Below are 25,701 nucleotides of genomic sequence, written 5' to 3'. Positions count from 1 at the left end.
GCCCCTGGACCCTGGCTACTAGGTTTTTCTGATTTCAAAAGTTGGCAGGTATGGACTTTGGTAAGCTATGAAGCCGCACTGCTTGATGGATTGTACTGTGCTTCAACATAGGAGTATTATTATTCTGTGTGTATAAGGCAAGACATTATCTGGCGTTTTGTTTCACAATATTATGCAAAAGCAACTTAGATTTAGATTTATTGGTCCCTTTGGGGAAATTCATTTTCACTGCTGTACATTTGAACAATAGACATTACACATCACAAAAACAAAAATAACAAAAAGACATCATACATGACCAACACACATTTACAGGCTTGTCAGACAGGTCGGCCGTGCCTGCTGTTTAGGGCGGCTATAGCTGCAGGGATAAGGCTTTTCCTGAGGCGGGCCCTCCGGAATTTGATGGTTCTGTACCTGCGCCCTGATGGTAGTGGGATGATGTATTGGTGTAGTGGGTGAGTGATATCCTGGACTCTTGTTTTTGCCAGTCGAGTGATGAACCTGTGGTTTAAGTCTGAAATGTTGGGTGTGGGTAGGCCGATGATTTTAGCTGCTATGTTTGTAATGCGTGTGAGTTTGGTCCGGTTGGTTACAGAAAGCATGGTGAAAAAAACCCCCTTTTCTGACCTTCTGGTACCTGTTGTGTATTTGGGGTCTGCATAAGTCCTGAAAAATTACGGGCGTCCGCCTTTGTTTGGAATGTTTAGAATGAGTTAAAAATGTGAAAGGAGAAACCAAAAGAACAAAAGTTGGAAATAAAGCTTTGGAAGACCGGAAATTCTGGGAATTTTTTTTGGAACTTGGTTATAGGTCGTTTGAGTTTACAGGAAGGTGAATGTTTTGAAGGTGGACAAGCTTAAATCGGTTAAAATATTGGGAATTGGTTAAGTTTGAAAAATAAGGAATTTTGGAATTTTGTCGATGGTAGTAAGCCCACGAATCCTGAATAAGCTAAACATTTTGATGGTGGAACGGTGTAAATTAGATAAAATGTGGAAGTTATTGGACGTCAAAAGGTGGAATAAGAATAATAAAGAATTATAGTACAATATAATATTATATTTAAAAGTACAGTGTACATTATACAGTTGCCACATTGAGCTTCGAAGTTTGCAGCTTCACAAAATGGCAGGATTTTGTTTTTGTCTTTTCCATTATTATGTCTACTATATTGGATTAAAGGAGTGTAGAGGTGACAATATGGGAGTTATTTTATGGTCAGATGGCTCTCGTATAGTTTAAAACTGTGTCCTTAATTGTGACAACTTATAATAATTCAGGGAGGTTATGTCAAACAGGTAGCCCTTGGTTTCTTCCACACCACTTGCATGCCTCATACAAGTTGGTGATCGCGGTTTACTCAGTATTTTACTCATCATGGCACGAAAGGTGTGCACATGTCTTGGAATTGTCAGCCATTTTTTTGAAACGCGCGCATTTCTGCGTATCTCTCAGGTGTGTGAAAAGGACGGCTATCAAATGACTTGGGCGGTAAAGTTGGTACAGCAGATCCACGCCGGCTTAAGCTCAGCCATTGAAAAGGTCGTCTTCATCCACCATCTGGAGAACATGTTCTCAGAGGTCACCAGGGAGTTTTATACGTTTAATGTAGAAGGTAAGTGTTGGTCACAGTGTTATTCCGATGAATGCATTACACCTACTACAAGTATTGTCAATCACTTAAAGGGGAACTGCACTTTTTGGGGAAATTTGCCTATCTTTCACAATCTTTATGTGAGACAAACACACATATGTTTTTCTTTTAATGCATTCTAACTCGCAAATAATCACTAGCAAGAGTCAACTAACTATGGAGGTAATGGGATTCAATCTATTCAAGCACACCTGTGAATTGAAAACCATTTCAGGTGACTACCTTTTGAAGCTCATGGAGAGAATGCCAAGAGTGTGCAAAGCAGTTATCAGAGCAAAGGGTGGCTATTTTGAAGAAACTAGTATATAAAACATGTTTTCAGTTATTTTACCTTTTTTTGTTTGGTACATAACTCCACGTGTGTTCATTCATAGTTTTGATGTGACAATCTACAATGCAAATAGTCGTGAAAATAAAGACAACGCATTGAATGAGAAGGTGCGTTCAAACTTTTGTGTATTGGAAACCCTTTAGTGACAGGCACATTCATAAAAACATGTAATATTTACGTATTTTGTTCATTTAAAGCATGTCTTGCGTATTAATTTTATAGACGCATCACTACGTTGGCTATTTCCTTCACCAACAACAACACTACTTATCATGGCATACTTCACGAAAGACAACAAAGACTACTTTGAGACAAATGATGAGACAGAAATGTATATTTTTGAATATAATATTATATATATAATATAAGCAGTGTTGGGTTAGTTACTGAAAACCAGTAACTAGTTACAGTTACTAGTTACTTTATTTCAAAAGTAACTCAGTTACTAACTCAGTTACTTAAACCAAAAAGTAATGCGTTACTGTGAAAAGTAACTATTTAGTTACTTATATATATTTTTTAAATTTTTTTAAGGCCCCATTTAATGCCCTTTTAGCCTTCATTTTAGTACTGTTATTGCACTGGAGAATAATACAATGTGTTGATCAACTTGACATGCATTTGCATCACTGAACTCTGCTAAGCAATGTGGTCTACATACAACACACAAAGACAAAGATATGTTTTTAAGGGCCAATTTGTTTCAGACCAGAACAAATTGACAAAACTATTTTAAATAGCTGCAACTTAACATACATAAGTAACAAACAGCATAATAACAACATAGCTGTAAAACAAGAAAGGCACACACTACATACATAAAGCCTAACCAGGCGTTTTTTAATCTCAAGGAATTCTGAAATAAAATCATGTCTGAAGCCCAGAACACTCTACACATTTCCCCACTTAGTTTAGAGAAAAGGAAATATTAGCCTGGCCCACTAGTATCCCTCTTTAGGTTTGTGAACTTTATAGTCTAAACATTTAGAGTGATGTGATAATCAAACACTCTAAAAGTCTAAAATGAAAGAGTATATAAGAGAATTGACAGAGTGTGTGTACCTTCAGTGTGCAGTACCTCATTAAAATCCAGCCGCTGTTGGAGGTGGAGGTGAAGTGTGTGTCTCTTTACTAGCTTCGTCGAAGCATGTTGTTTTTGTAGCTGTTTCAGCATATTTGAAACTTACATTCAACTAAAATGTTCTTTTCTTTGTGGTCGATAAAAAAAAAAAACGTACTGAAAATATCTCCATTTTAAGAAACTCTGCTTCGGGGTTCGCCATGACGTCTTGATAGTAGACACAGACACGCCCCCTCCCACACACACACACACACACACGCACATGTACACACAGACAGCGCGCGGCGCGCCTCTTTTTTGTCGCCTCTTCAGCAGCGCTGCAACACTCAGATCTTCTCAGTTTCTAGCCGATACTACATAAAAAATAACGCAGTAACGCATCATGTAGTAACGGTAACTGAGTTACTGAATATAATAACTTAATATAATAACTGAATATAATAACGCAGTAACGCATCATGTAGTAACGGTAACTGAGTTACTGAATATAATAACTTAATATAATAACTGATAAAATAAAGATAAATAACGCAAAATAACGCAGTAACGCATCATGTAGTAGTAACGCAGTAACGCATCATGTAGTAATAACGCAGTAACGCATCATGTAGTAACGGTAACTGAGTTACTGAATATAATAACTTAATATAATAACTGAATATAATAACGCAGTAACGCATCATGTAGTAACGCAGTAACGCATCATGTAGTAACGGTAACTGAGTTACTGAATATAATAACTGAATATAATAACGCAGTAACGCATCATGTAGTAACGGTAACTGAGTTACTGAATATAAAAAATAACGCGTTAGATTACTAGTTACCGCCGATAGTAACGGCGTTACAGTAACGCGTTACTTTGTAACGCGTTAGTCCCAACACTGAATATAAGGAGGATGATCTACAAGTTTTAGAAGTTGAGTGCTAAACAGACCCATCATGATATACAAACTACAAACATAATAAAACAATCACTTACTGTACAATGTCAGCTCTCACTGGAAGGCCGACTGATGGGATGTTTGTGTTTTGTTTGTATAAAAAAAGGGCCGCAAACAAGCGACTTTTTGTGTCTTTCTCGCCATCTGCGGGTCTAAATTGAATGTCAAAATTGACCAACTTCTTGGCTTATGGCCACAACTTTCTCCTATACAGATGTTTTTTTAGTGGGCTTTATGGGCGAAATAGAGTACTCCTATTAGCTGCTTTGTTCGCCACTTCGTACTTGCCATACATTACGAATTAGAATGCATAAAAAAATACATAGGGACTACATAGGGATTGTGAGTGATAGGTAGTAACATTCTAAAAGAAAATGTGCAGTTCCCCTTTTAAAGAAAGTCCTGGCATGCTAAACAGGCTATCATTACAGTGTGTTTCTTTGTTAAATGACACCAGCAACAAGTCAAGAATGCCATAATTTCTTCCCAGGCAATCGTCTTGATAACACGGAAGCTTTCGGTACCCTGTGTCTCCTTTTGCACTCCAACGCTCAATTTCATGCAAAATTCCTCCATCTGTTGCTTCATTAGGATTGACGACCGTTGATGTTAAGATGACACAAAGCACAAGAAGGAGATTTTGTCAAAAAAATAATGTCATTATCAAAGGGTGTAGTCAAAAAGAGAAATGCGACAAGAGAGCAAATGTTGAATTTACTTGGTTATTTTAACCATTAGCATAAACACTGTCTTTCAATACTCTTTAATATGTAATATTTATTCAAAAAAGAAACAAAGTTTGTTGATACTTATTTATTTATAATGAATTTCATTGTAGTGTAATTTTTTTTTTTAAGTTGTGTTAAATGTTTTATAATGTTTTTTTTATTGAGTTTGTGTGTAGTTACTGTGCAGGTTTTCTTTCCCACCCAATTTTGATTGGAACGTTTGAAATTCATAGTTGCATTATTAACTGACTTCTAACAAAATAACAATAAAATCTGTACCAAACTTGTATTGTTCTCTGTCATAAAACATTATTTAATTTATAAAAAATAAAAAGGATCATTTGTATGCATGCAAAGGAAAAAAAACATGCTCACAAATAAAAGGTACATGTTTTATGTGGAAAGATTGCTGCACATAATGTCCTTGAAAATGATAATAATAATCAATCTTTATACACACAATAAAGTTATGCAAGATACAATAAGACTATAAACGTGTAGAAAATAACAAAATGTAAATCTTCTAGTTTGCTTTCATGGCCTTAAACATTAAGCTTAATCCCTCGATGAAGTCCCAGCTCTCTCACTGCTCTTCATTCATTCATGAGCTCATTGTTTTGATATGACCTGAGTGAGGGAAAACATCAGTCATCAAGTGAAGGGAAAACTGTTAGTTCAAATATACTTACCCTTGAAAATTTGATTCAGAACACAAACAAATGTTGAAATTTTGCTATTGTAAAAGTATGCTAGTCTATACTATACAGGGGTGCCCATTACGTCAATCGCGAGCTACCAGTCGATGGTGGAAGGTGTGTCAGTAGATAACCTAAATTACTATGGTTATAATACGTAGAAAACACAGGACTTTACTGTGAAAATGTAATAAAAATATGTACAACACATTTGCATACATGCAACATTTATGGTATTATTCTGTCTAAAGATTTTGAAAATTGTACATTTAAAGGGGAACATTATCACAATTTCAGAATTGTTAAAACCATTAAAAATCAGTTCCCAGTGGCTTATTATATTTTTCTAAGTTTTTTTAAAAATTTTACCCATCACGCAATATCCCTAAAAAAAGCTTCAAAGTGCCTGATTTTAACCACCCGTCCATTTTCCTGTGACGTCACATAGTGAAGCCAACACAAACAAACATGGCGGAAAGAACAGCAAGCTATAGCGACATTAGCTCGGATTCAGACTCGGATTTCAGCGGCTTAAGTGATTCAACAGATTACGAATGTATTGAAACGGATGGTTGTAGTGTGAAGGCAGGTAGCGAAAACGAAATTGAAGAAGAAACTGAAGCTATTGAGCCATATCGGTTTGAACCGTATGCAAGCGAAACCGACGAAAACGACACGACAGCCAGCGACACGGGAGAAAGCGAGGATGAATTCGGCGATCGCCTTCTAACCAACGATTGGTATGTGTTTGTTTGGCATTAAAGGAAACTAACAACTATGAACTAGGTTTACAGCATATGAAATACATTTGGCAACAACATGCACTTTGAGAGTGCAGACAGCCCAATTTTCATCAATTAATATATTCTGTAGACATACCCTCATGTCAGCAGGCCAGGGAAGCTCGGGTCGATATTCTTCTCTTGATCATCTTCTGGACGGTGTGAGCCAAGACATCCAGGGGGGTTTAGCTCGCTCGTCTGCGGGAACAAACTGCCACCATTGCTTGCCGTGCTAGCAAGGTCCTTTGTCCCTGAATTGCTCACACACTCCGGCAGATTCAATGGGGGTCTGGCGGCAGATTTCTTTGACTTTATCGTTGGAAATGCATCTGCTTTGAGTGTCGCAGGATATCCACACATTCTTGCCATCTCTGTGGTAGCATAGCTTTCGTCGGTAACAAACGTCCAATTTCTTGCCACTTTCGCATCTTTGGGTCACTGGTGCAACTTGAATCCGTCCCTGTTCGTGTTGTTACACCCTCCGACAACACACCGACAAGGCATGATGTCTCCAAGGTACGGAAAACAGTTGAAAAAACGGAAAATAACAGAGCTGATTTGACTCTGTGTTTGAGAAAATGGCGGATTGCTTCCCGATGTGACGCCACGTTGTGACGTTATCGCTCCGAGAGCGAATATTAGAAAGGCGTTTAATTCGCCAAATTTAGAGTTTGGAAATCGGTTAAAAAAAAATATGGTCTTTTTTCTGCAACATCAAGGTATACAGGTAAAAGCCAGTAAATTAGAATATTTTGAAAAACTTGATTTATTTCAGTAATTGCATTCAAAAGGTGTAACTTGTACATTATATTTATTCATTGCACACAGACTGATGCATTCAAATGTTTATTTCATTTAATTTTGATGATTTGAAGTGTCAACAAATGAAAATCCAAAATTCCGTGTGTCACAAAATTAGAATATTACTTAAGGCTAATACAAAAAAGGGATTTTTAGAAATGTTGGCCAACTGAAAAGTATGAAAATGAAAAATTTGAGCATGTACAATACTCAATACTTGGTTGGAGCTCCTTTTGCCTCAATTACTGCGTTAATGAGGCGTGGCATGGAGTCGATGAGTTTCTGGCACTGCTCAGGTATTATGAGAGCCCAGGTTGCTCTGATAGTGGCCTTCAACTCTTCTGCGTTTTTGGGTCTGGCATTCTGCATCTTCCTTTTCACAATACCCCACAGATTTTCTATGGGGCTAAGGTCAGGGGAGTTGGCGGGCCAATTTAGAACAGAAATACCATGGTCCTTAAACCAGGCACGGGTAGATTTTGCGCTGTGTGCAGGCGCCAAGTCCTGTTGGAACTTGAAATCTCCATCTCCATAGAGCAGGTCAGCAGCAGGAAGCATGAAGTGCTCTAAAACTTGCTGGTAGACGGCTGCGTTGACCCTGGATCTCAGGAAACAGAGTGGACCGACACCAGCAGATGACATGGCACCCCAAACCATCACCCAACCATGCAAATTTTGCATTTCCTTTGGAAATCGAGGTCCCAGAGTCTGGAGGAAGACAGGAGAGGCACAGGATCCACGTTGCCTGAAGTCTAGTGTAAAGTTTCCACCATCAGTGATGGTTTGGGGTGCCATGTCATCTGCTGGTGTCGGTCCACTCTGTTTCCTGAGATCCAGGGTCAACGCAGCCGTCTACCAGCAAGTTTTAGAGCACTTCATGCTTCCTGCTGCTGACCTGCTCTATGGAGATGGAGATTTCAAGTTCCAACAGGACTTGGCGCCTGCGCACAGCGCAAAATCTACCCGTGCCTGGTTTACGGACTATGGTATTTCTGTTCTAAATTGGCCCGCCAACTCCCCTGACCTTAGCCCCATAGAAAATCTGTGGGGTATTGTGAAAAGGAAGATGCAGAATGCCAGACCCAAAAATGCAGAAGAGTTGAAGGCCACTATCAGAGCAACCTGGGCTCTCATAACACCTGAGCAGTGCCAGAAACTCATCGACTCCATGCCACGCCGCATTAACGCAGTAATTGAGGCAAAAGGAGCTCCAACCAAGTATTGAGTATTGTACATGCTCATATTTTTCATTTTCATACTTTTCAGTTGGCCAACATTTCTAAAAATCCCTTTTTTGTATTAGCCTTAAGTAATATTCTAATTTTGTGACACACGGAATTTTGGATTTTCATTTGCTGACACTTCAAATCATCAAAATTAAATGAAATAAACATTTGAATGCATCAGTCTGTGTGCAATGAATAAATATAATGTACAAGTTACACCTTTTGAATGCAATTACTGAAATAATTCAAGTTTTTCAAAATATTCTATTTTACTGGCTTTTACCTGTATATTGACGCTTACATAGGTCTGGTGATAATGTTCCCCTTTAAATTCACAGCATACCTTAATTGTTTTAGGAGTTTGTGTTAAAGCATCAGCCTCGTTAACTTTTGGCTAACAACATGTTTTCTTGTATTTTTGTGGCAAGTGGTTTCAGACATTGAGGGGTTATGTCTTTGTGCGTCATGGCAAACTGCATGGAAATGAACCACGCTGTGTGTTCAATCAAGTGTGTTGGAACTGCTTGCACGCAGCTATTTAACATATTCAGATCGTTTAAGGCACATTTTTAATAGCTCACTTGAAGGAACATGTTGCGGGAGGCCGTGTTGTGAGTTTCCAGTGAAAGGTTGTACAAATACTTTCAAGTTAAAATACTGGAGTATGTTAAATGATCACATTAGTGCCACATAAAACATTATGTCGCTACTGGTCTGTTTCCTAAAAAATCGTCTTACTACTAATAATAATACTAATCAACGAAGATGGATGGATGCCCCCTGTCAAACAACAAGACAACTGCAACGCTGCTGCATGATTCCACAGTTCTCCAGACTTCCAATATCCTATTAAAAAAAATATTTCTAAAATAATACCTCGCTGGTACCGTTGCTGCAGAATGAGCATTACGTGATAGATGTATAGTTGCAGCTTATACGGTGTGTTCCTTAGCAGCAGCTCACTACATTAGCCATCACTAGGCAAAGCAGTGTATATATAATATGTAAATATTGCATTCATGTTATATTTACATTGCTACTATGGTACATTTTTGTCTACTTCATACCTTTTGTTCTCGCCCTCTATTTGTGCCTTTGTGTGCATTATCCTTTCCATCCTGTGTAACTGAGCTACTGCGTGGAACAATTTCCCTTGTGGATCATTAAAGTTTGTCTAAGTCTAACAAACGGGCTCTTCTGCCTGCATTACATGTATACGCTTAAGAGTGGACTCAGTGTTACAGTATTGTCATTTAATGAAAATAGTGACACGCCGGTTAGTGATGTAGGACCGATGCTGAAATATCGATACTGCCGATACCAGATTTTTATGCTTCAATATCGAATCTCAAATCAAAATATCGATACTTTAGTTCAGGGGTGTCCGAACTTTTTCCACCAAAGGCTGCATACTAAAAAACTCGAAGTATGTGGGGGTCATATTTATACTTTTTTCACCCCCCCCAAAAAATGCTAAAAACAGATATTGTGTCGGCTTTCAGCTTTTTTCATTACGTACTGAATTTTTTGCGTTTTTTCTTAAATTATTTACTGTTCTTTTTTTCTTATGTAAGAATAGAATATCCATCCATCATTTCCACCTCTTGCCCTCTAAAAATCATAATAATACGATTGTGTAACTGCATAGTGTATCAACAATTCTGCCTGTACAAAAATATGTTCACCTACACATTTAACAGTGTTTATTATGGTTGTAGTATTTTTTTTTCTCCAAATTAATACGTTTGCATTATTTTCATATTTTAATTAACTAACTAAACTTGGTTTATATCTTAAGTATATTTTATTTTTATTTTGAGAGGTTTTAATATTTTTCAAATCAATTCATTAGTTAGCGTTATTTAATTTTTTCAATTCACAAACTGACTACATTTTGTTTATATTTTAGGTTTATTTTATATTGATTTTGAGAGCTTCTAATGTATTTTAAACCATGGGTGTCTAAACGTTTTCAAACAAGGGCCACATACTGAAAAGTCAAGTATGGAGGGGCCATTCTGATATTTTTTTATTTAAAAAAACCCAACTGATATTATATATATTTAAAGACAGTACTTTGTGTTATAGGTCACTAAGTATATAATTATTAATTATTAGTCTAAAATGTTCAGCTTTTGATTACATTCTGATTTTTTGCGCTTTTTTCTCAAGATTTTTACTGTTGTATTTTTCCCAAGTAAGACTAGAATACAAATATTAATATGATTGTGTATATGCGTAAACTAGTGTCAAAAATTCTGCCTGTACAAAAATATTAACGTTCAGTTACACATTTAACAATGTTTATTATGGTTGTTGTATTGTTTTCAAATTAATTCATAAGTTAGCATTTCTTTAATTAACTAACTAAACTTTTTTTAATATTTGAAGTATATTTTCAATTTTCTTTTGAGCTTCTAATATTTCAGATCATGGGTGTCTAAACTTTTTTCCACCAAGGGCAGCATACTGAAAAGTCAAATATGGAAGGGCCATACTTATAATCACTATCGGCCCTAAAAAAAAACATTGGTCTATCTCTTCAATACAACAATCACTTCACATTTCAACACACTGTGGTGATACTTACTGTGCAATTTGTTCTATGCACGGGGGAAAAAATGAGTGAGTGAGTTAGTCAGGATCCAGCTGACAATATTGATTGAAATAAAATGTTACAGTACCTACTACTGTAGTATCTTTGAGTCTAGTAAATATTAATATGAGTTACCTTGAAGCCAGTCCATTCCTTCCTGCAGGCCTTCTCCTTCTATGGCATTGCTGGCACTGAGGGGGGGGGAAACCATGTTGAGGATTTAATGGTCTTGTGGCACACGTTCACATTTTCTTGGCTCTTGAACATTTAAACCTAACTCTTCATCCATCTGCCTTCCATCTGTCTAATGAGTAAACAAGATACAAGGAACACGTAGGGGCAGGTCAGGGTCAAGTCAATGCTGCTTGCCGTACCTACCAATAATATTTAACCACACTCTTCAGTTCAGCCATCTCATTTCAAATGCACATCATTTCAAACTAGGAGTGTGAATGCCCTATGTGCCCAACCGCCGATATTTGTGAGTGGAACTGAAATGCTTGAATGTCCAGGGTGAGTGGAGTGTGTGGATTTTGGAACGGTGTCAATCGGTTGAGGAATGTGGGATATGGAGAGGTTTGGATATTGCCCATTCATTTTCAACGGGGGGGAAAATTCCTGGTAACTCCGGGTAATCAGGGAGTTTTCGAAACCTTGGCTTGAATGTCCAGGGCGAGCGGAGTGTGTGGATGATGGAACGGTTAAAATCGGATGAAAAATGTGGGATATGCAGAAGTTAGTATACAGGTAAAAGCCAGTAAATTAGAATATTTTGAAAAACTTGATTTATTTCAGTAATTGCATTCAAAAGGTGTAACTTGTACATTATATTTATTCATTGCACACAGACTGATGCATTCAAATGTTTATTTCATTTAATTTTGATGATTTGAAGTGGCAACAAATGAAAATCCAAAATTCCGTGTGTCACAAAATTAGAATATTACTTAAGGCTAATACAAAAAAGGGATTTTTAGAAATGTTGGCCAACTGAAAAGTATGAAAATGAAAAATATGAGCATGTACAATACTCAATACTTGGTTGGAGCTCCTTTTGCCTCAATTACTGCGTTAATGCGGCGTGGCATGGAGTCGATGAGTTTCTGGCACTGCTCAGGTGTTATGAGAGCCCAGGTTGCTCTGATAGTGGCCTTCAACTCTTCTGCGTTTTTGGGTCTGGCATTCTGCATCTTCCTTTTCACAATACCCCACAGATTTTCTATGGGGCTAAGGTCAGGGGAGTTGGCGGGCCAATTTAGAACAGAAATACCATGGTCCGTAAACCAGACACGGGTAGATTTTGCGCTGTGTGCAGGCGCCAAGTCCTGTTGGAACTTGAAATCTCCATCTCCATAGAGCAGGTCAGCAGCAGGAAGCATGAAGTGCTCTAAAACTTGCTGGTAGACGGCTGCGTTGACCCTGGATCTCAGGAAACAGAGTGGACCGACACCAGCAGATGACATGGCACCCCAAACCATCACTGATGGTGGAAACTTTACACTAGACTTCAGGCAACGTGGATCCTGTGCCTCTCCTGTCTTCCTCCAGACTCTGGGACCTCGATTTCCAAAGGAAATGCAAAATTTGCTTTCGTCAGAAAACATGACTTTGGACCACTCAGCAGCAGTCCAGCTCTTTTTTTCCTTAGCCCAGGTGAGACGCTTTTCGCGCTGTTTCTTGGTCAACAGTGGCTTGACACGAGGTATGCGGCAGTTGAAACCCATGTCTTTCAAGCGTCTCTTGGTGGTGGATCTTGAAGCACTGACTCCAGCAGCTGTCCACTCCTTCTGAATCTCCCCCACATTTTTGAATGGGTTTTTTTTCACAATCTTGACCAGGGCGCGGTGATCCCTATCGCTTGTACACTTTTTCTGACCACAGTTTTTCCTTCCCTTTGCCTCTCCATTAATGTGTTTGGACACAGAGCTCTGAGAACAGCCAGCCTCTTCAGCAATAACCTTTTGTGTCTTTCCCTCCTTGTGCAATGTGTCGATGGTTGCCTTTTGGACAGCTGTCAAATCTGAAGTCTTCCCCATGTTTGTGTAGGCTTCAGAACTGGACTGAGAGACCATTTAAAGCCCTTTGCAGGTGTTTTGAGTTAATCAGCTGATTAGTTTGTGGCACCAGGTGTCTTCAAAATTGAACCCTTACACAATATTCTAATTTTGTGACACACGGAATTTTGGATTTTCATTTGTTGCCACTTCAAATCATCAAAATTAAATGAAATAAACATTTGAATGCATCAGTCTGTGTGCAATGAATAAATATAATGTACAAGTTACACCTTTTGAATGCAATTACTGAAATAAATCAAGTTTTTCAAAATATTCTAATTTACTGGCTTTTACCTGTATTGCCCATTCGTTGTCAATAGGGAGAAATTCCGGGAAAAGCGGGAATTTGGGGAAAGAGAGAACATGTTTTACCTTCGATATCTTTGAAGAGTAGTGTGTGGATGGTTGAACGTTCCGAATCGGGTAACAAGTGCCGCAGAATGTTGAGAATTTTGGCCATCGTAGAACTATGAATACATCCATTCCTTTGAATGGGAATATACTGGAAATTTGGGAAAAACGGGAATTTTTGAAAATATTGATTCTAGCACAATTGTCCGAGATGATATGAATGGGTTGTTGGAATTCTTTGAATCGGTTGAAAAATGTTGACGTACTAACAGTTTGAATTGAGAATGGGTATTTCGGAATTCCTGGAGTACGTCTGGAAAAAAAACTTTTGTTGTCCCAACTAAGAGGAATGTTTTGATGGTGGAATGGTTGGATTTAGTTGTAAAATGTTGACTGAAAGCTTTTCCTGCAAGAGGTGAAAATAGGGAATTTTTTTTGAACTTGGAAAATAGATGTTTAAAGTTCGAAAAATGGCCTATTCATTCTCAGTGGGAAAAATGCCCCCAAAAAACAGGAATTCTGGGTAATCTGGGATATTTAAAAACATTTTTTTTGGTGAGCACATATTTGATACTTGAATGGTTCCGATGGGAGGAAAACTTATGGCCATAGACTCCGGCAAATTTTAGCGGAATAATAATACATTTTTGGTGTAGAATAACATGTTTGACACAAATATGACACGTTTTTAGCAAGATATGGAATCAGATTAGGATGTTCAACATTTGAAATTGAGAAGTATTACCAGATGTGCCAAGGTTTGTCTTTGATATTCTCCAAACACAACATCTGGGAGACCTTGACAGAAGACATGGCCTCTCGTAGATCCATCTTGTTCGCAAAGAACAACACAGGCAGCTTTTTACTGCACATATCTGCACACACATAAAGAAACCAGTGAAGTCGGTGATATTGGTTACATCCATATTTCAAAAAGTGAAGTACACAGTTCGAGGGACCCTTTGATCCAGAGGTGGTTTTCATTGAGGGCCACAATGCAATTATGTTTGAAACTTCTAAGAATTAATGATATTTTTACTCAATGTCCTATGCATGATTACTACCCTCGTTAGTTTTTTACGTACAATGTATTAAAAAAATTAAAAAAAAATCTGTAGATTTTACGGCAAGAAACTGGCTACTAAGTCGCAGGAATTTATTCGTAAAATTAACGTAGTATTTTTACAACATTACTGTAAATGGAAAAAACAGTACAGCTGTTTTTTTTACAGTAAAAACCTGGCAGCCGAGTCGCCAGAACTTTTCTTGTAAAATTTACGGTCTTTTTTTTGTTACTGTAAATCATACTTGCCAACCTTGAGACCTCCGATTTCGGGGGGTGGGGGCGTGGTCGGGGGTGGGGCGGGGGGCGGGTTGGGGGCGTGGTTAAGATATATATATATATATATATATATATATAAGAAATACTTGACTTTCAGTGAATTCTAGCTATATATATATATATATATATATATTTTATTACATATATATATATATATATATATATATATATATTATATATATATATAAAAATATATATATATATTATATATATATATATATATAATATATATATATATATATAAATAAATAAAAGAAATACTTGAATTTCAGTGTTCATTTATTTACACATTTACACACACATAACACTCATCTACTCATTGTTGAGTTAAGGGTTGAATTGTCCATCCTTGTTCTATTCTCTGTCACTATTTCAGAACACACACATTAAATAAATAAATGGGTTGTACTTGTATAGCGCTTTTCTACCTTCAAGGTACTCAAAGCGCTTTGACACTACTTCCACATTTACCCATTCACACACACATTCACACACTGATGGAGGGAGCTGCCATGCAAGGCGCTAACCAGCACCCATCAGGAGCAAGGGTGAAGTGTCTTGCTCAGGACACAACGGACATGACGAGGTTGGTACTAGGTGGGGATTGAACCAGGGACCCTCGGGTTGCGCACGGCTACTCTCCCACTGCGCCACGCCGTCCCTTTATACATTATACAAATATACAAATATATATTACAAAATCAATAAGAAAACGGGAGCTCTAATTTGGGAGTCTGAATTAGGATCAGAAGTTCCTATATAAACATTGCGTACTCACGTCGCCTTTTTGTATTGATTACTGCAGCTGTGCACTGGATTCATTCACAAATACAAACTACAACTCACAAACACTTTAGAGTTAGGCTCCACCATCAGAATGTGTACTTAAACTTATAAAGATCACATGGATATTATTCAGTGAGTTGATTCACCTAAACTAACCTGTTATACAGGAGGAAAAAGCACACAGGACGTTTCAATTGTTCACAGACTGGTCGCGCTCATCAGAATGACAAGACACTTCCGGTCTGCAGGTGATAGCATTCAATTGGGAAGAAACGCCCTACTGCCCCCTACTGACCAATGTGAATACTGATAAATCTATAATGACAGCTCCAAAAACGAATTCAAACCACAAAATAAAATGAATAAATCAACACAAAAATGTGACACATTATGGGTGGGTCACATATGCATGTACAGTAGATGGCAGTATTGTCAACTTGCTGTTTACGTCAGACGAACTGCTTTACGGGGGACGAAAACTTGACTGCTGTTGTTGTGTGTTGTTACCGCGCTGGGAGGACGTTAATGAAACTGCCTAACAATAAACACACATAAGAAACCAAGAACTCGCCCTCGATCATTAGCTGTTTATATTGTAGGAAAGCGGACGTGAGAACAGGCTGTCAACACGTCACTCAGCTCCGCATGGAGCTGGAGGGGGCGTGGCCTCCAGCTCCGCCTGAATTTCGGGAGAAAATTTGTCCCGGGAGGTTTTCGGGAGAGGCGCTGAATTTCGGGAGTCTCCCGGAAAATCCGGGAGGGTTGGCAAGTATGCTGTAAATAGAAAAACTGCTGTTTTACAGGAAAATTCTGCCAATTGAGGTGCTAATTTTTTACCGTAAAAACTGTAAATTTTACGGCGCACAACATAATTTTACAGTAAAATTTAACTTCACTTGTTTTGGGTTTTGTGGATAATGGGATACCCTACAAGGGGTGCCCAAAGTGGGGCCCGTAGGCCAAATTTGTCCCGTCGTGTCATTTTGTTTGGCCCTCCAAAGGGTGGCTACTAGAGATGCGCGGTTTGCGGACACAACCGCGGAGTCCGCGGATTATCCGCGGATCGGGCGGTTGAAATAAAAAAAAATTAGATTTTATCCGCGGGTCGGGTCGGGCGGTTGAAATAAAAAAAAAATTAGATTTTAAATAGATTCAGGCGGGTGGCAGTTAAACCAATTCGTAAATATATATACATAGTTAAATGTTGTTACCCACATACGAAAAACGAGCAGGCACCTGCAGCATATGCCACAACAGAAGAAGAAGAAAAAAAGAGATGGACACTTTTACGGAGCGGAGAAGGGACGCCTCGCCGGGGTCCGGGACCGAGGCCCCTTCCCCCGAGAGGGACCCACCGGGAGCCGTAGCTGAGGCAATCCGCGAGAAGGGCCCGACGCACGTCCAGGGTCACCACCGCGCCCACCGCACGACACCCCGCCTCGTCCGCCTTCGCCGCGGCCGGCGTCACGCGCAGCAGGTAAGCAGCTTACCTGCCCGCCACCCCCGTGGCCGGGGGCTCGTAACAGGGGTCACTCCGCACGCTCCGCCCGCGCAGCTTACCTGCCCGCCACCCCTGTTGCCGGGGGCGCATAACAGGGGTCACTCCGCGCGCATTGCGCTCACGAAAGGGGTGGGGCTCACCCTGGTTGATATAGACAGCAGGACGGTGGCCATGGAAGTCGGAACCCGCTAAGGAGTGTGTAACAACCCACCTGCCGAATCAACTAGCCCTGAAAATGGATGGCGCTGGAGCGTCGGGCCCATACCCGGCCGTCGCCGGCAGCGAGACGCGCTTGGAGGTGCGCTCAGCGCGGCTCCCATATGATTGCGCACTGGTGTGCGTCTGGGCCGTGACAGCGTGGCACGCGAATGTCTGTGCTGCATTGGATCAGTCTCCTTTCTTTAACAGGCAAAAGCTTTATAACCTCACTAATGCCTTGCATCGTCGATATTAGATATATAACAACGGGCGGGTGCGGGCGGGTGCGGTTCTGATTAAATGTTAGAAACGGGTGGATGGCGGATGGTTGACGACTTTCTGATGCGGTTGCGGATGAAATAATTGCCTATCCGCGCATCTCTAGTGGCTACCCAATATAATACATATTCATATCGACTTCTTTCACGCTGCATAATCATTGAAGGCACATACCCAAGACTACACTGTAAAAAAGTTAGATTGTATGGCATAAATCTGGGAGCTCAGCTGCTGAAATTTAACTTGAAATCATCAGTGGTAACTTTTTTCCATTTACAGTAATGCACTGTAAAAACAAGGAACGTAGATTTGGTAAAAATAAAAAGTAGCAGCTCAGTTGGCAGAATGTTGTGGTAAAGTAACAGTGGCAATGTTTTTCAATTCATCGTAATGTACGGTAAAAATGGAAGAAAAAAAATTGACCATAGATTTGTCTGTAAAAAAACTAACTGCTCAGTCGCCAACATTTTACCAAAAATAACTGACACCATTTTTCAATTTACAATAACACACTGTAAAAAAAAAAGGCACATTTTGCAGTAAAAAATAGCAGCTTTTAGTTACCGTAATTCAAACGTGAAATCAGTTTAAAAGGCATTGTACATTATTACGATAACATTCTGGTGACTGAGTTGCCACTTTTTTACCTTAAGATCTATAGATTTTTTTTACAGGCTAATTTGTTGCCATCTATTGAACCTGAAAATCTCTACAACCTTATATTTATATATGAGGCTAAATTCCTCACATGTATTATGTAGTATGACAGACATTCACTCTACTGTACCTCCATGCTTGAGAAGAGTATCAAGCTCCTCTTTGGCAACAACCATCCTCAGCTTGTCACTGCTGTCGATGACAAATATGATGGCATGGCTTTCTCTGAGGAAGACACACGAACAGGTGAGATTGAGGCAAACTGAAGGTATACGTCATTCTGTGAACACGCATACTTATAATAGTGCTCCCACAGGTTTCTGTATCTGCTCTGGCCAGACATGTCCATTACGGTGAGGGAAAGGCTGCATGGCGGGAGAGGAAACACAACCAGATCGGAATCATCCAACACGTGAGTCCATTTAAAGTCATAGCTGGTTAAAGGGGAACTGCACTTTTTTTTTGTCATTTTGCCTATCATTCACAATGTTATGTAAGACAAAAACACATATGTTTTTATTTTTTTATGCATTCTAGCTAGTAAATACACACTAGCAAGAGTGAGAAGTAATGGTAGTCGCTGTATTCCGCCGATAAAAGCACGCTAAAAAACCTCCAAAGACATCCATCGTTTTATATACACACTGTAAGTATATATGTAATGTAGTAACATTGACAACAAAATGTAACATATACATGATGTAAGTATATATGTAATGTAGTAACATTCATAATAACATGTAATATATACATGATATAAGTATATATGTCATGTAGTAACATTCATAATATGTAATATATACATGATGTAAGTATATATGTAATGTAGTAACATTCACAACAACATGTAATATATACATGATGTAAGTATATATGTAATGTAGTAACATTCATAATAACATGTAATATATACATGATATAAGTATATATGTCATGTAGTAACATTCATAATATGTAATATATACATGATGTAAGTATATATGTAATGTAGTAACATTCACAACAACATGTAATATATACATGATGTAAGTATATATGTAATGTAGTAACATTCATAATAACATGTAATATATACATGATGTAAGTATATATGTTATGTAGTAACATTCACAACAACATGTAATATATACATGATGTAAGTATATATGTAATGTCGTAACATTCACAACAACATGTAATATATACGTGATATAAGTATATATGTCATGTAGTAACATTCATAATAACATGTAATATATACATGATGTAAGTATATATGTCATGTAGTAACATTCATAATAACATGTAATATATACATGATGTAATTATATATGTCATGTAGTAACATTCATAATAACATGTAATATATACATGATGTAAGTATATATGTCATGTAGTAACATTCATAATAACATGTAATATATACATGATGTAAGTATATATGCAATGTAGTAACATTCATAATAACATGTAATATATGCATGATGTAAGTATATATGTCATGTAGTAACATTCATAATAACATGTAATATATACATGATATAAGTATATATGTCATGTAGTAACATTCATAATAACATGTAATTTATACATGATGTAATTATATATGTCGTGTAGTAACATTCATAATAACATGTAATATATACATGATGTAAGTATATATGTAATGTAGTAACATTCATAATAACATGTAATATATACATGATGTAATTATATATGTAATGTAGTAACATTCATAATAACATGTAAATTATACATGATCTAAGTATATATGTCATGTAGTAACATTCATAATAACATGTAATATATACATGATGTAAGTATATATGCAATGTAGTAACATTCATAATAACATGTAATATATACATGATGTAAGTATATATGCAATGTAGTAACATTCATAATAACATGTAATATATACATGATGTAAGTATATATGTAATGTAGTAACATTCACAACAACATGTAATATATACATGATGTAAGTATATATGTAATGTAGTAACATTCATAATAACATGTAATATATACATGATATAAGTATATATGTCATGTAGTAACATTCATAATATGTAATATATACATGATGTAAGTATATATGTAATGTAGTAACATTCACAACAACATGTAATATATACATGATGTAAGTATATATGTAATGTAGTAACATTCATAATAACATGTAATATATACATGATGTAAGTATATATGTCATGTAGTAACATTCATAATCACATGTAATATATACATGATGTAAGTATATATGTCATGTAGTAACATTCACAACAACATGTAATATATACATGATATAAGTATATATGTCATGTAGTAACATTCATAAAAACATGTAATATATACATGATGTAAGTATATATGTCATGTAGTAACATTCATAATAACATGTAATATATACATTATGTAAGTATATATGTCATGTAGTGACATTCATAATAACATGTAATATATACATGATCTAAGTATATATGTCATGTAGTAACATTCATAATAACATGTAATATATACATGATCTAAGTATATATGTCATGTAGTAACATTCATAATAACATGTAATATATACATGATGTAAGTATATATGTCATGTAGTAACATTCATAATAACATGTAATATATACATGATGTAAGTATATATGTCATGTAGTAACATTCATAATAACATGTAATATATACATGATGTAAGTATATATGTCATGTAGTAACATTCATAATAACATGTAATATATACATGATGTAAGTATATATGTCATGTAGTAACATTCATAATAACATGTAATATATACATGATGTAAGTATATATGTCATGTAGTAACATTCATAATAACATGTAATATATACATGATGTAAGTATATATGTCATGTAGTAACATTCATAATAACATGTAATATATACATGATGTAGTTATATATGTAATGTAGTAACATTCACAACAACATGTAATATTGACGCATTTTGCTGATTTTAGGCATTCGTATTATTCATTTCACAGAAGCATCACACTGTTCCCTTTTACCTTCAACAACAACACTACTACCGTATTTTTCGGACTATAAGGCACACATGAAATCCTTTCATTTTCTCAAAACTCGACAGTGCGCCTTATACCCCGGTCTGCCTAATGTACGGAATAATTCTGGTTGTGCTTACCGACCTCGAAGCAATTTTATTTGGTACATGGTGAAATGATAAGTGTGACCAGTAGATGGCAGTCACACACAAGAGATACGTGTAGACTGCAATAAAAGTCAAGTAAACAACACAGACATTTTATATGTTTGTGGAGGGGGGCGTGGCCTGCGGGCCTGCCGCGGAACGGGGTGTGTCAGGACCGGCTTCGAAGACAGCGACAGGTGCGTAGATGGCCCAGGTGGGCCTTGGTATCTAATCACCTGTCGCCTTTATTAGCAGCAGCCGTGAGGAAACGAGTAGTTGGAGTTAGAGGTGCTGCTGAGAGACACGGACGCAGAAAAGCAAAGGACTTTGCTCCATTGAAGAAAAATAAAGCAGTGTTATATCCCGAATTCCTGGCAGTCTGTGGTGGTCTGAAGAACCCAATAGAGGGCAACCGCTACAATGTTCCTTTGAAAATATAGAACATTACACACAGCGCTCAAAAAAATCCATCAAAATGTTTTAGTAGGACTTTGGTAAGCTATGAAGCCGCACCGCTTGATGGATTGTACTCTGCTTCAACATAGGAGTATTATTATGGTGTGTGTATAAGGTAAGACATATTATCTGGCGTTTTGTTTGGCAATATTATGCAAAAGCAACTTTTCTTACCTTTCTGGTACCTGCTGATCTGTATTTGGGATCTGCATAAGTACTGAAAATTCTTGTTATGGGACATTCATCCTCCGCTGTTGCCATTTTTTTAAATATAAAGTAGTGTAAAGTTCTTACTTATATCTGTCAGTAAACTCGCCATGAAAGCGGTAAAACATACCGGTGTAGTGAGTTTACATTATTCACCCAAGGAACTTTAGTTAATAGAGAGTTCCGGTCGGACGTTTTTTTTTCACGGGACACATCTCCGGCCTTGTTGTTGTTGTTGCACTAGTGAGCCACGGATGAGGAGATGCTGCTCTGTTATTGATCGAAGTAAAGTTTGAATGTCATTAAAACAGTTAGCGCCATCTTTTGACACTTCTTCCACTCCCGTCCTTGCACGCTACATCGCTACAACAAAGATGACGGGGAGAAGATGCTGTCGAAGGTGAGCCATGTAAATAACACCCGCCCACAAAATGACTGTCAGAAAGCGGCTTGAAGATGATGTGTAAAACATCATCCATGCAACATTTTGACCAAATAACCACCATTTGTCATTGTCACGTTCAAACACTGAGGACATCTATTAAACAAGACAAAAGGCAAGGAATCAAACAGAGACAGAATTCAATTTGGACTCAATATTGAGGAGAGACATGGCCACTGCACTCTCTGTACAGTCCTGCACCACGCTCTGACGAAGAAGGTTTTCGTCTCCTCTTTATTACAATATTCAATGTTCACGCACCAACACATGTCTCAGCAGGAATGGGGAGCATGTAAAACAGTCATTGTTTTCGGTCGCTTTGAAGACCAAGAAGTGGGATTTCTCGGGCTTGGGCTCTTCCTGGATCCAGCTGGGGCAGGTGTTGGAGGACAATGGATAACCCCTCCCGTCTCCTGACCACAGTTGCTTTAAAAGGGCAGCGGGTCGTAAATAGCGTTGCCTTCAAAGAGAGTTCGTTTAACACTTCAAAGAGAGTTCCTCTGGAAGTTGAGCAGATCCTGCCATCTGTCCGTGTTGAAATCACAGTGGCGTTTCACGAGCCTTCTTCCTCTTGTTAGGCCTCGAAAGACAGCATTCATAATACAACGTTTCTTTTGTGATAACTTACAAACAATTATTCCAACAGTCATGATCCGTGGTCCGGATCACGTTTTGTGTTTTCTGTTTGTTTTGGACTCATTTAGTTCCTGTGTGTGCACCTCCTGAGTTTAGTCACCATGGTTACTTATGATTTTCACCTGCCTCTGTTGTTCGGGACACTCACCTGGCTCTAATCAAGAGACACTATTTAAGCCTGCCTTTGCCAGTCAGTCGGCCTGGCGCCATTGTTCGGTTCATGTCTGATTCCAAGTTTATGCCAAGTGTTCACTTCATGCCTTGTATACGTAAGTTTTTGTGTGTTCATGCCACAGCTAGTAAGTTTTCCTTCTCATAGTTTATGCCAGTGTTAGTTTAGCTACAAGTGCAATCAGTGCCTTTGCCTTGTTTTCTGTTATTTGTAGTACTTTGAGTTTTGAGAAGATTAATAAGTATGTTCCTACTAGTGATGGGTTGATGAGGCGTCATGAAGCGTTTCGACACATTGCAAAATTGTATTGATACTGTGTCGATACTGTGTCACTAAATACTGACATCTGCTGGACATTAAAAATCCCTACAGGCAACCTATGGACCGACTCAACTGACACTGATTTTATGCCCTAGTACAGGCCTGGGTCACCAACCTTTTTGAAACCAAAAACTACTTCTTGGGTAATGATTAATGCAAAGGGCTACCAGTTTGATACACACTTAAATAAATAAATATATTGTCATTTGTAAGTTACACGTAAGTCTGATTTAAACAAGAATAGCTAAATAAATAAATTTATATATATAAAAAAATGGGTATTTCTGTCTGTCATTCCGTCGTACATTTTTTTTTCCTTTTACGGAAGGTTTTTTGTAGAGAATAAATGATGAAAAAAACACTTAATTGAACGGTTTAAAAGGGGAGAAAACACAAAAAAAAATAAAATTTTTTTGAAACATAGTTTATCTTCAATTTTGACTCTTTAAAATTCAAAATTCAACCGACAAAAAGAAGAGAAAAACTAGCTAATTTGAATCTTTTTGAAAAAATTAAAAAAAAAATGTATGGAACATCATTAGTAATTTTTCCTGATTAAGATACTGTCAGGCTTGTCCCTGACAGTTTGGTCAAGTTTTAGTTTTTCCTCTGTCATTTCCTGTCAACGCTCTTATTTTGGTTCTGTTTCCTGTTTCTCCCTGAGTGCTGTGTCCCTTCAGCTGTGGCTGATTGGCACCTGGCCACACCTGGTGTCAATCAGCCAGCTGCTATTTATACCTGCCCTACCCTCCAGTCACTGCTGGATCATTGTCATTTCTACTTGTCGTTGTCAGTGTAGCTGGATGCGGTAGCGGTAAGCTATATTCTGTAGCTGTTTGTAGTCTGCTGTCTTTTTGTTCCTCGTCTTCCAGTTCTTGTTTCCCTGGCATCCTGTTTCCTGTTCCTAGTTCCTGGTTTGTGTTTTTTACTTTATTTTATAAACATTAAATCTTGTTTTCCCGCACAATGCCTTCCGCCTTCTCTGCATCTTGGGGTTCGTGTCCTACAAACTCTGACAGATACATTTTAGAATTTTGATGACATGTTTTAAATTGGTTAAAATCCAATCTGCACTTTGTTAGAATATTTAACAAATTGGACCAAGCTATATTTCTAACAAAGACAAATCAGTATTTCTTCTAGATTTTCCAGAACAAAATTTTTAAAAGAAATTCAAAATACTTTGAAATAAGATTTAAATTTGATTCTACAGATTTTCTAGATTTGCCAGAATAATTTTTTTGAATTTTAATCATAGTAAGTTTGAAGAAATATTTCACAAATATTCGTCGTCAAAAAACCAGAAGCTAAAATATTTATTATTCTTTACAATAATAAAAAACATTTTTTTTTACTTGAACATTGATTTAAATTGTCAGGAAAGAAGAGGAAGAAATTTAAAAGGTAAAAAGGTATATTTGTTTAAAAATCCTAAAATCATTTTTAAGGTTGTATTTTTTTCTCTAAAATTGTATTTCTAAAAGTAATAAGAAGCAAAGTAAAAAAATAAATGAATTTATTTAAACAAGTGAAGACCCATCCATCCATCCATTTTCTACCGCTTATTCCAAGTGAAGACCAAGTCTTTAAAATATTTTCGTGGATTTTCAAATTCTATTTGAGTTTTGTCTCTTTTAGAATTAAAAATGTCGAGCAAAGCGAGACCAGCTTGCTAGTAAATAAATACAATTTAAAAAATAGAGGCAGCTCACTGGTAAGTGCTGCTCTTTGAGCTATTTTTAGAACAGGCGAGCGGGCGACTGATCTGGTCCTTACGGGCTACCTGGTGACCGCGGGCACCGCGTTGGTGACCCCTGACCTAGTATATACAATAATATAAACCAAGTCATTGTATTTCATTTAGGATTATTTCATATCTTCATTTAAATAAAAATATATTTTTACCTTTTTTAGATACAGTCAATAAATAATGTGAACATGTATCATAACATGGAAATCTAAGAGAAAATGTTGTGGATGATTGTGGACTGGGAATTGTTTTAATTTTATTTTTTTACACATTTTTATTTAAAAAAAAAAAAAAAAATTCCGACGTATTACATTTTAGACGATTTCTCTTAGTTATTATTTCTCGGGCTGTAGAAAAGACCCGCTCACAGGGCACAGAGGAGGCGTCAGTGCGACACGGTTCGCGTATCGGTCACGTGACCAAAACAGCTCATGATCGGTCACGTGACTTTCTAAAAGCGGTACGCGCACCGACACAGGGTTTCGCTCTATGAGCTCGACGCATGCGCCGATGCATCGGTGTTGCCGGACCCATCACTAGTTCCTACCTGCACGCCT

At 37.5% G+C, this 25,701-nt stretch overlaps 2 protein-coding genes across 3 annotated transcripts in view; one reads left to right on the top strand and one right to left on the bottom strand.

Moving 5' to 3' along the window:
• The window catches only part of LOC133574056 (F-box only protein 47-like), a 16,550-nt gene extending 11,516 nt beyond the window's left edge, over positions 1-5,034 (top strand). The window contains exons 10-11 of the mRNA XM_061926079.1: positions 1,459-1,618; positions 4,504-5,034. Coding sequence (XP_061782063.1) covers positions 1,459-1,618; positions 4,504-4,604 — 261 coding nt within the window. The 3' untranslated portion in view covers positions 4,605-5,034. The remainder of the gene's footprint in view (positions 1-1,458; positions 1,619-4,503) is intronic.
• Positions 4,822-25,701, bottom strand: part of LOC133574057 (ADP-ribosylation factor-like protein 6) — a 23,061-nt gene continuing 2,181 nt past the window's right edge. Inside the window, exons 4-9 of one of the 2 annotated variants that reach the window (XM_061926080.2) lie at positions 18,309-18,377; positions 18,143-18,237; positions 13,995-14,124; positions 10,977-11,032; positions 10,836-10,848; positions 4,827-5,368 (exon numbers count right to left, since the gene is read on the bottom strand). In XM_061926080.2, the coding sequence (XP_061782064.1) occupies positions 5,335-5,368; positions 10,836-10,848; positions 10,977-11,032; positions 13,995-14,124; positions 18,143-18,237; positions 18,309-18,377 (397 nt within the window). In that variant the 3' untranslated portion in view covers positions 4,827-5,334. Of the gene's footprint in view, positions 5,369-10,835; positions 10,849-10,976; positions 11,033-13,994; positions 14,125-18,142; positions 18,238-18,308; positions 18,378-25,701 lie in introns of both variants that reach the window. The other variant, XM_061926081.2, reaches the window with a different exon arrangement.

The sequence above is a fragment of the Nerophis lumbriciformis genome, linkage group LG31 (genome assembly GCF_033978685.3).
Source record: "Nerophis lumbriciformis linkage group LG31, RoL_Nlum_v2.1, whole genome shotgun sequence".
Taxonomy (NCBI): Eukaryota; Metazoa; Chordata; class Actinopteri; order Syngnathiformes; family Syngnathidae; genus Nerophis; species Nerophis lumbriciformis.
Note: the sequence above shows the minus strand (reverse complement) of the source record. Positions and strands in the feature narration are given on the sequence as shown.